At 44.2% G+C, this 11,497-nt stretch overlaps 1 protein-coding gene across 2 annotated transcripts in view; it reads left to right on the top strand.

Annotated features, from left to right (window-relative positions):
- Positions 1–267: 267 nt before the first annotated feature.
- The window catches only part of LOC124026978 (carbohydrate sulfotransferase 11-like), a 34,269-nt gene continuing 23,039 nt past the window's right edge, over positions 268–11,497 (top strand). The window contains exons 1-2 of one of the 2 annotated variants that reach the window (XM_046339573.1): positions 268–696; positions 945–1,086. Coding sequence is in view for 1 of the 2 variants with exons in the window: in XM_046339567.1 (XP_046195523.1) it covers positions 603–696 (94 nt within the window). In the remaining variant the exon portion in view is untranslated. The remainder of the gene's footprint in view (positions 697–944; positions 1,087–11,497) is intronic. The other variant, XM_046339567.1, reaches the window with a different exon arrangement.

The raw sequence follows: 11,497 nt of genomic DNA, 5'->3' as shown, positions 1-11,497 counted from the left end.
TAAGAAAATCAGTCCATTTATATAAATTCATTAGGCCCTAATCTATGGATTTCACATGACTGGCCAGGGGTGCATCCAATCTGAATTAATTTCCCCCCACAAAATGGCTTTATGGATTTGGATTTGTTATTTTTGCTCATGTTGCTATATTTTTGTTCGGTATAGCATATGATTCACCCCATGCCACGTGCCAGCCATGTTTCTGGAAAGTAAAGAGTTAACAAAAAACCAAACGTTTGGAAAGAAGCTTCAACGGGCATATAAAACCCTTCATCATAAAAATACATTTGTGTTTTTCCCCTGGCCAGTTGTGTCTGCAACTCATTATTTGCTGGCTTCACGTACCGTAAAGTGTCGCTCCTTTTGTGGTTGAACAGTTGCAACTTTTCAACCGCGCAGAACATGCGTGGATGTACATCAACATGACGAATTGCACAAGTAACAACCAGCAATTTTATTGGAAGAAGAGGCTGTTCTATATGTACCCGGGCAATGTTCTCGAATGTCCAAATCCCTAACATTACTTGAGCGTGGAACGGTCATTTTTTTCGCATGAATTACAAACGGATTTGGGTCGGCTTTGTCGTTCCTTAAGATTCAGGATGAGAAAACCCAAAGTTAATCGGATGGTTCTTGCGATGTGCTTGGGGTGTTTTATAATGGTTATATTCTATTTTCAGAGCAACTTGAAACCAGGTGAGTCGAATAACCTGCATGAGCGTTTTATATTTCGACGTTAATAAGGGTTCATAGTTTCACCATGTGTTGTGCATACAGAGTAATTTTTGAACATACAGTATGTATATTTAAAGCTCTCAAATGGCATGCCCTACATTGGGATCTTTTCTTCTTCTTCTTCGTATTAATAAGTATCCTAATTGTACAGTAATAGGCACTCAATATTTGCCAACAGCAATTCATTCCTGCCCTCTGTGTTCTCATAGTGTTCCTGAATGGTCCAGTCTCAGCCCCGACTTCAAAACTGAAGAGAATGTTTGAATATTGCTGCTCATGAATGATTCCGAACCAAATGTACTGAGCTTGGGCAATGTTTACTAAAACAAATGTTGCCGTAAGAGAGTAAAGGTTGGTAGAATCGTATTCAAAATGATTCACAGCTGTCTGTCATGGCTGCCAAAGGTGCTACCACTAAGTATTTATCAGGCAGCTCTTTTTTACATTTTTTGTATTAAATTACCCACATATATATATATATATATATATATATATATATATATATATATATAAAGGTAGCCTAGTGGAACTAGCGTTGGATTAGTAACCGAAAGGTTGCAGGATCGAATCCCCGAGCTGACAAGGTACAGATCTGTCGTTCTGCCCCTGAACAAGGCAGTTAACCCACTGTTCCTAGGCCGTCATTGAAAATAAAGAATTTGTTCTTAACTGACTTTCCTAGTTAAAGGTCCACTATGCAGAAATTGCTACACCATTTCTTGGTTGCAAAAATGACAAGTTCGCCTAATTTCAGTTTGTGACAAAACAAGTGAATATAGAGTAGGGAATCATTGTACCATCTAAACCGCTGTAAAATATATTTTCCATAACCAAAAATATATTTTTTTCAGCTCTTTGAAGCTGGTGTGTAAAACCAGAAGTAAAAGGCTTAAAAAACAAAACATAAGAACAGAAAGCATAGAGATTAGGCACATAGAACAGATGTACAGTGTCTTAGACTTGCTTTCAATGAGATGGACAGATCTATAAATTATATTTATATGTGAATTCGGGTCGCACAAAAACGGGTCGCACAAATTCGGGTCGCACAAAAACGTACATATTGCAGCTTTAAGTTAAATCTAGTGATAATGGAGAAATGTTGTAATTAGATCTTGTTTGTGCAAATACAAAACTCCTTTCAAATTCATAACATTCTGCATTGTCTGTCTGTTATCTTCAATATGTTTCACAATATTGTTCAGTACATGTCATTTTATTGCTATTCTAAGCATATAAAATGTAAACACATTAATTTACATGCTTTCTAATATTTATATTTTGACAGAAAAGTATAATTTTATTATTTGAAGTTTGTCCTCATTTACTAGGCCTACATGAAGCAGACATAATGTAAATGAATGTATCATATTTGAGATGATTTAAAACAAATTCCAATACAACATTTGTTTACTCTAATTGGGCAACTCAGCCGGGCTGGTTGAGATGGTTTGCGATGCATTATTTATTTATTTATTTATTTATTTATCATGCAAACAAAAAATCTTCATTTATGACCTATACTGAGGCTAAATACACACTTTACACAAAAAATATTTGACAGATATTTTTTTTCTTGGTGTGCCAAATAGTGACTGTATACCCATTTACTTAGTAATTTGACTAAAGTGAGAAAGTTGGTCATTTTGCAGACTTGGCCTACACCACACTACATATATAAACACATCTTCCAATGCCTTGCTGTTACTGAGTAAACCACAGAGATGGTGTGTTTACAGTGTGTGTTATTGTTGTATTGCGTCTCCACCCCACTCTCAACAGCTTTCATTAATATTTTACCTCCTGGCAAAACCTGTCTCCATTTCCCTTTGGGATGTGGACCAGAATGGAGGAAAACTTTGATTACCAGTCTGATTGGTTCAGTGTTTCCTCTGCTATGTGGAATAATGTGGTGAGAGTTTCCAGCTGTTGCTGCATTTATTTTACTGCGAGGCCTATCCCACTTTGGTCCTTCTTTGCCAATACAATTGCCATATTCAGACATGCCCAGCCATACTGAGACCAAGTAAGCCCAAAAGAGTACATTTTGGGGCTTTTTATCAAACGTTCGAAAATAATGGTCACCTCTGCCTGTTCGTCTACTTGTTACAACATTGTTTTTAAGAACTTTTCCCATTTATCAGTAAAAATGGTGCCGGAGAAGAAGGCAGATGTTTTACGTGTCCCCAACCGATTGTGTTTTTTGTTTGTTTATTTGCGTTGTTTGTAACATATTTTAAAAACTTATTTTGTACATAATGTTGCCGCTACATCTCTTATGACCGAAAATAACTTCTGGATATCAGGACTGTGATTACTCACCATGGACTGGCAGAATCCTTTTTTTCCTTTAACAAGTCTGACGAGCCCGACACGAACAATATACTGCTTTCACGGGAACAGGCCCAGATCCCCGTGATTTGCGTGAGGCACAGAAAAAGGGACCAGAGGGTGGGCTGCCTTCTGAGAATTTGTAATCTTTGGAGAATACAATCGATTACCTACCAACAGGACATTCAAAACTGTAATATCTTGTACTTTACGGAGTCGTGGCTAAACAACGACACTATCAACATACAGCTGGCTGGTTATACGCTATTATCCGCCATAAGCAAAGAAGAAAACGCTCACTCAGAGGCGGCGCTCCTAGTAGGATGCAGGGAAACGAAATCGGTTTTACCAAATTTCTATCAGCATGTTAAATGTGCAACCAGAGGAAGAAAAAAAATCTGGACAACCTTTACTCCACACACACAGAGTTGCGTACAAAGCTCTCCCTTGCCCTTCATTTGGCAAATCTGACCATAATTCTATCCTCCTGACTCCTGTTTACAAGCAAAAATGAAAGCAGGAAGCACCATCAATAAAAAAGTGGTCTGATAAGGCAGACACTAAGCTACAGGTCTGTTTTTCTAGCACAGACTGGAATATGTTCCGGGATTCCTCCGATGGCATTGAGGAGTACACCACATCAGTCATTGGCTTCATCAATAAGTGCATTGATGACGTTGTCCCCACAGTGACCGTACGTGCATACCCCAACCAGAAGCCATGGATCCGCACTGAACTAAAGGCTAGAGCTGCTGCTTTCAAGGAGCTGGACTCTAACCTGGAAGCTTATAAGAAATCCCGCTATGCCCTCCGACGAACCATCAAACAGGCAAAGCGCCAATAAAAGACTAAGATCGAATCGTACTACACCGGCTCTGACGCTCGTTGGATTTGGCAGGGCTTGCAAACTATTACAGACTAGAAAGGGAAGCACAGTCGAGAGCTGCCCAGTGACACAAGCCTACCAGACGAGCTAAACTACTTCTATCATCACTTCAATGCAAATAATCAATCAATCAAATTTTATTTATATAGCCCTTCGTACATCAGCTGATATCTCAAAATTCTGTACAGAAACCCAGCCTAAAACCCCAAACAGCAAGCAATGCAGGTGTAGAAGCACAGTGGCTAGGAAAAACTCCCTAGAAAGGCCAAAACCTAGGAAGAAACCTAGAGAGGAACCAGGCTATGTGGGGTGGCCAGTCCTCTTCTGGCTGTGCCGGGTGGAGATTATAACAGAACATGGCCAAGATGTTCAAATGTTCATAAATGACCAGCATGGTCGAATAATAACAAGGCAGAACAGTTGAAACTGGAGCAGCAGCACAGTCAGGTGGACTGGGGACAGCAAGGAGTCATCATGTCAGGTCGTCCTGGGGCACGGTCCTTGGGCTCAGGTCCTCAGAGAGCGAGAGAAAAGAAAGAGAGAATTAGAGAGAGCATATGTGGGGTGGCCAGTCCTCTTCTGGCTGTGCCGGGTGGAGATTATAACAGAACATGGCCAAGATGTTCAAATGTTCATAAATGACCAGCATGGTCAAATAATAGTAAGGCAGAACAGTTGAAACTGGAGCAGCAGCATGGCCAGGTGGACTGGGGACAGCAAGGAGTCATCATGTCAGGTAGTCCTGGGGCATGGTCCTAGGGCTCAGGTCAGTTGAAACTGGAGCAGCAGCGTGGCCAGGTGGACTGGGGACAGCGAGGAGCCATCATGTCAGGTAGTCCTGGGGCATGGTCCTAGGGCTCAGGTCCTCCGAGAGAGAGAAAGAAAGGAGAGAATTAGAGAACGCACACTTAGATTCACACAGGACACCGAATAGGACAGGAGAAGTACTCCAGATATAACAAACTGACCCTAGCCCCCCGACACAAACTACTGCAGCATAAATACTGGAGGCTGAGACAGGAGGGTTCAGGAGACACTGTGGCCCCATCCGAGGACACCCCCGGACAGGGCCTAACAGGAAGGATATAACCCCACCCACTTTGCCAAAGCACAGCCCGCACACCACTAGAGGGATATCTTCAACCACCAACTTACCATCCTGAGACAAGGCTGAGTATAGCCCACAAAGATCTCCGCCACGGCACAACCCAAGGGGGGCGCCAACCCAGACAGGATGACCACAACAGTGAATCAACCCACTCAGGTGACGCACCCCCTGCAGGGACGGCATGAGAGAGCCCCAGTAAGCCAGTGACTCAGCCCCTGTAATAGGGTTAGAGGCAGAGAATCCCAGTGGAAAGAGGGGAACTGGCCAGGCAGAGACAGCAAGGGCGGTTCGTTGCTCCAGAGCCTTTCCGTTCACCTTCCCACTCCTGGGCCAGACTACACTCAATCATATGACCCACTGAAGAGATGAGTCTTCAGTAAAGACTTAAAGGTTGAGACCGAGTTTGCGTCTCTGACAAGGGTAGGCAGACCGTTCCATAAAAATGGAGCTCTATAGGAGAAAGCCCTGCCTCCAGCTGTTTGCTTAGAAATTCTTGGGACAATTAGGAGGCCTGCGTCTTGTGACCGTAGCGTACGTGTAGGTATGTACTGCAGGACCAAATCAGAGAGATAGGTAATGCTTTGTAGGTTAGCAGTAAAACCTTGAACACTGAAACATGCATGAGAGCACCAGCTGTTCCGGAAGACTGTGTGATCACACTCTATGCAGACTTTTAAACAGGTCAACATTCACAAGGCCGCAGGGCCAGACAGATTACCAGGACGTGTACTGCGAGCATGCGCTGACCAACTGGCAGCGCATGCTCGCATCTCCTTGTCCGAGTCTGTAATTCCAACATATTTTAAGCAGACCACCATAGTGCCTGTGCCCAAGAAATAAAAGGTAACCTGTCTAAATGACTACCGACCCGCAACACTCACGTCTGTAGCCATTAAGTTCTTTGAAAGGCTGGTCATGGCTCACATCAACACCATTATCCCAGAAACCCTAGACACACTCAAATTTGCACACCACCCCAACAGAGCCACAGATAATACAATCTCTATTGCACTCCACACTGCCCTTTCCCACCTGGACAAAAGGAACACCTATGTGAGAATGCAATTCATTGACTACAGCTCAGCGTGCAACACCATAGTGCCCTCAAAGCTCATCAATAAGCTAAGGACCCTGTGACAAAACACCTCCCTCTGCAACTGGATCCTGGACTTCCTGACGGGCTGCCCCCAGGTGATAAGGGTTGGTAACAACCCATCCGCCTCGCTGATCCTCAACACAGGGGCCCCTCAGGGGTGCGTGCTCAGTCTCCTCCTGTACTTCCTGTTCACTCATGACTGCACGGCCAGGCACGACTCCAACACCATCATTAAGTTTGCAGATGACACAACAGTGAAGGCCTGATCACCGACATCAACGAGACAGCTTATAGGGAGGAGGTCAGAGACCTGGCCGTTATATACCAGGACAACAACCTCTCCCTCAATGTGATCAAGACAAAGGAGATGATTGTGGACTACAGGAAGAAGAGGACCAAGCACAGCCCCATTCTCATCGGGGCTGCAGTGGAGCAGGTTGAGAGCTTCAAGTTCCTTGGTATCCACATCACCAATAAACTAACATGGTCCAAAGCATACCAAGACAGTCGTGAAGAGAGCATAACAAAACCTATTCCCCCTCAGGAGACTGAAAAGATTTGGCATGGGTCCTCAAACATCACCACAAAATCTACGGGAATAGCTTGAAAATTCAAGACCCTTGGATGTTGCTATAGATTTACGTTAGAAGTGCCCATCCCATGAAGGCTCAAGGTCATTGGTCACAGATAAAATGATCTCAAATCATATATCTACTTTAGATTTAATTGGACTGATCATGTCAACATCATACTTTCAAAATCTTAGTTAGCAAGCTAAACAAGCAGTTATCATCATGAGTCAAGTCGACAATCTCCTGGCAAATCCTTTTCAACCCTTGTCATATGAAGATAAATTATAGATGAAAGGTATCGGTGCTCATCGGCCATTGGACATAAACATTACACAACAAGTTGGAAATTTAGTGGTTCGGAAGGAATCAGTGGCTAACTGCAAGTTTTGCAAAGCAATCACTAGCCTGCTATTCAGTGGAGAGGGTGTGTGGTCCAAGTCTGGTTTTAAGGGTCTCTTTTCCAAGCTTAAAAATGATAAACATTCACATGCAACACCATGGGCCAGAAGAGGTTGGCCATTCTGTCAAACCAGCATGACTTCTGCCACGTTCAAAACAACTGGGAATTCTCAGACTTCAAGTGAGATCAAGACAACTGGGAACTCGGGGGGAAAAAACTAGCTCCGGCTTGGAAAATGTTTTGAACTGCCATCCAACTTGGAATTCCAAGTCGTGAACTCTGGCCTCTTTCTAGAGCTCTGACCTGAAGATCACTGACGTCATGATTCAACCGTGTTTTTTTTCCAGTTCTCTTGAAAGCACCGTAAATCTAAAGAATGCCAGACTTTGACAAAGTTTTCCCACAATATGGACCACCTTCCACCTTCCTGGTAAAGTGATTACAGCACAACAAGGGGAGTCCAAAAATGTATTGTATGCTGCTACATAAATTATGTAATATGCCAGGGAGATATGTATATTGTACCTAAGATAGTAATAGGTATGTGTTGTGTAGTAAGCTGGTAGTAGCCCATGTGCCTCACCCTAATAATGTTGTCCATTTCCCCTCATAACTTAGCCTACTGTTCTGACTTGGTGGTGCACATGTAGCCTATAACCTGTTTTAGAGAAATGTAATCATTTAATATTATAAGAGCTTTCATTGTCTGCTTATATGTCCCCTTTATTTATCCTACGGTCGTGACTGGGTGTACAGCCCATGTTCTGAATTCTGTTGCAATACAGTAGAAAAGTGCTGATTTAAATAGTTATATTGATTATATCCATCTTAGCTCACTCATTAATGTCTTAATCAAAATTACTGATGGCCTCTTATCCACTCAACTTTCCCTTATGCCATAGTATGTACTATGTACATCTCAATTATCTGTAGAAACCACATTTGTGTAAGCAAGTCAGCCCTGTCAGCTATGTTTTTTTCAAAAGCAGTAAATGAGGCTGAATTAACTTTTTCGCTGCCAGACAAGGCTCCGCTGATAGCTAGGTGTAGCGGTGGTAAGGATTCATTCCATGGTGTTGAAAAGAAAGCTCTGCTGTTGGGACAGCTTTATGTATACCCTAACAGTTTGTGGGTACCGTAAGTCACTGTTATAGTGCAATTCATGTGTTTTTTAGTGTTGTGTACCCCCCCCCAAAAAAAAATGTTTTGGTTCTATCAGCTTACACAATGAAGCTGGTCCCCACCTCATACATGCCTTGCCTGGGCTTGACTCAAAGGCATTGCGGTTATATAAGATGTACCTGCTCGACACGCGAGTGTCAAGAACAACTGCAGCACCACACACTAATAAAAATCCCTTAGGGGTAAATCTGTACATTCTGTTTCTAGATTCTCATTCTTGAAGTGTTTGGCATTGTTTGACTTCAGTCTAGAATGTAGTGTCCCAGAAGCGATAACGACTGACTGTCTCTCATTAAGTAAATCTCGATGGCACTCAGTGTCCCAGATGAAATCAGTCCTGCCTGGGATTTCCATCAGATCTGTAGCCATCTTGGGATATTGATGACAGCTCGATTAGGCCCCCCCTGCCAGCTGTATATTCATGATGACCAAGCACTCCAGGATTAGATTATTTTGTGATTCCGGAAGACGTATTTCTTCGCTCACTCTCGGCTTGGTTCGTAATTGGCCTCCATTACTTCCAGCTGCTCTCACCAAGGCACAAACCCCACGTAGGATTTGATTATCTTCTCACACACAGAGGACTGCTGGGATTGCCAAAAGGAATTCTCTCCAGATTTTTGTCTTGCATAATTTGTATGTGCTTCGTAAGCTTTTTATTTTGATCTACGGTCAGTCTTGCACTGTCATCCAAATGTTAGTTTTGGCGTTAAAAATGTTCCAAGATCTGTGGTCACCTTATCTGCCTACGCTGACTTAACCTTGATCTGGGAAATTGCTGAGTGCGTTAATTAGATGTAAATTTCCTGTTTTGGGGATCTGCGTGGTTCTGGTACATGTTCTGACTGACATTTTCACTTACAGTATAAATCGATATGTGGACACCATAGATTCTCATTGACACAGGAGTATGTCTCTTCTGCCCTTGTGAAGCAGGATGGGAAATCTGACACCACTTGAAGCTGGGATGTCCCTCCTACCATTTCATTCACTCTTCCAACTATCCTTCAACCCCTGGCTGGACCTTACGTTACAGCCACCAACAACGCATATGCCTGGAATCCTTACATCGTAACACAACAGGAGAAAGTGGTTTTGTCGCGGCAGCACATTCAGAGATCGATTTATAGCCATTCATCTAAAATCATTCATAAATTTGGCATAGATGGACAAGGTTAGAATGAGATGAAAGGCATGGTTCTAACGAGTTCAGGAAGCCAAGCTAAAGCTCTGTGTGACATTCACAGCAGTGGGGGCAGACGTTTTGACCAAGAGACTATTAGAAAATATGCACATTTTCTCTAACACTAAATATACAAATATGTATTTTACAGTTGTATGGAAGGTGAAATTGTATAGTTAGTCGTTTATAAATTGATTATGTTTGATTATGGTCCTGTAGCTTTGTATGGAAGGGGAAGTGGGTTCAATCCCGGGACCACCCATTAGAATGTATGCACACATGACTGTAAGTCGTTTATAAATTGATTATTATTATTATTATATTATGTTGTATTTAGAAAAATTATGTAATTTCAAGCCTGATTTTTACAGCTTTGTTAAATAGGCAATACATCATAAAATGTTATTTTCATATTGTTTTAATTATATTTATACTGTGTACTTGAGCTTGTGTCCTCAAAAGTGGCTACCTCTCAGCCATTTATTTTTTTAAATTCCAGAAAGTTGAGATTTGAACCTTTCTTGGAGTATGTAGCATGACTAGTTATTGTTTATAGACCTCTCATGATAAATAATTACTTTTGGGGATATTTTCGATTACGTTATATTTTCGATTACATTTCGATACATTTTAAGAGGTTAAGAGCCTCTCCTCACTTGGCGAAACACTTGACTCCTGATCAGCACATGACAGGCATAGCACACACGGTGTTCCCAGGACAGCCTGGCGGGCATAGCACACACGGTGTTCCCAGGACAGCCTGTCGGGCATAGCACACACGGTGTTCCCAGGACAGCCTGGCGGGCATAGCACACACGGTGTTCCCAGGACAGCCTGGCGGGCATAGCACACACGGTGTTCCCAGGACAGCCTGGCGGGCATAGACGGTGTTCCCAGGACAGCCTGGCGGGCATAGCACACACGGTGTTCCCAGGACAGCCTGGCGGGCATAGCACACACGGTGTTCCCAGGACAGCCTGGCGGGCATAGCACACACGGTGTTCCCAGGACAGCCTGGCGGGCATAGCACACACGGTGTTCCCAGGACAGCCTGGGGGGCATAGCACACACGGTGTTCCCAGAACAGCCTGGCGGGCATAGCACACACGGTGTGCCCAGGACAGCCTGGCGGGCATAGCACACACGGTGTTCCCAGGACAGCCTGGCGGGCATAGCACACACGGTGTTCCCAGGACAGCCTGGCGGGCATAGCACACACGGTGTTCCCAGGACAGCCTGGCGGGCATAGCACACACGGTGTTCCCAGGACAGCCTGGCGGGCATAGCACACACGGTGTCCCCAGGACAGCCTGGCGGGCATAGCACACACGGTGTTCCCAGGACAGCCTGGCGGGCATAGCACACACGGTGTTCCCAGGACAGCCTGGCGGGCATAGCACACACGGTGTTCCCATGACAGCCTGGCGGGCATAGCACACACGGTGTTCCCAGGACAGCCTGGCGGGCATAGCACACACGGTGTTCCCAGGACAGCCTGGCGGGCATAGCACACACGGTGTTCCCAGGACAGCCTGGCGGGCATAGCACACACGGTGTTCCCAGGACAGCCTGGCGGGCATAGCACACACGGTGTTCCCAGGACAGCCTGGCGGGCATAGCACACACGGTGTTCCCAGGACAGCCTGGCGGGCATAGCACACACGGTGTTCCCAGGACAGCCTGGCGGGCAATCAATCCATGAATTAAAGACTTAAACCTTGGTGATGACCCAATCACCTCCTGGAAGACCCTCCTTGTGGAACACCATGACCTGATTTGCTTTTTGGGCCTCTTGCTGCCTAGCAGCTTTGCTACTCTTTTTACCCCAGCAAATTTTCTTATAGGAAAACAGCCCGCACATGTTCTGTAATCCACACAGTGTGTCTCTAGGACCAAGACCAAGAAGATACCTGTACCACATCTGCTAACACTCTGTTTTAAGACTCTCACTCTTGTTAAACAGATACCACACATGCGCCCTTGCAAACGCACAAACACCCTTCA

This window comes from Oncorhynchus gorbuscha, linkage group LG03, assembly GCF_021184085.1.
Source record: "Oncorhynchus gorbuscha isolate QuinsamMale2020 ecotype Even-year linkage group LG03, OgorEven_v1.0, whole genome shotgun sequence".
NCBI lineage: Eukaryota > Metazoa > Chordata > Actinopteri > Salmoniformes > Salmonidae > Oncorhynchus > Oncorhynchus gorbuscha.
This window is presented reverse-complemented; position numbering and strand designations above follow the sequence as displayed.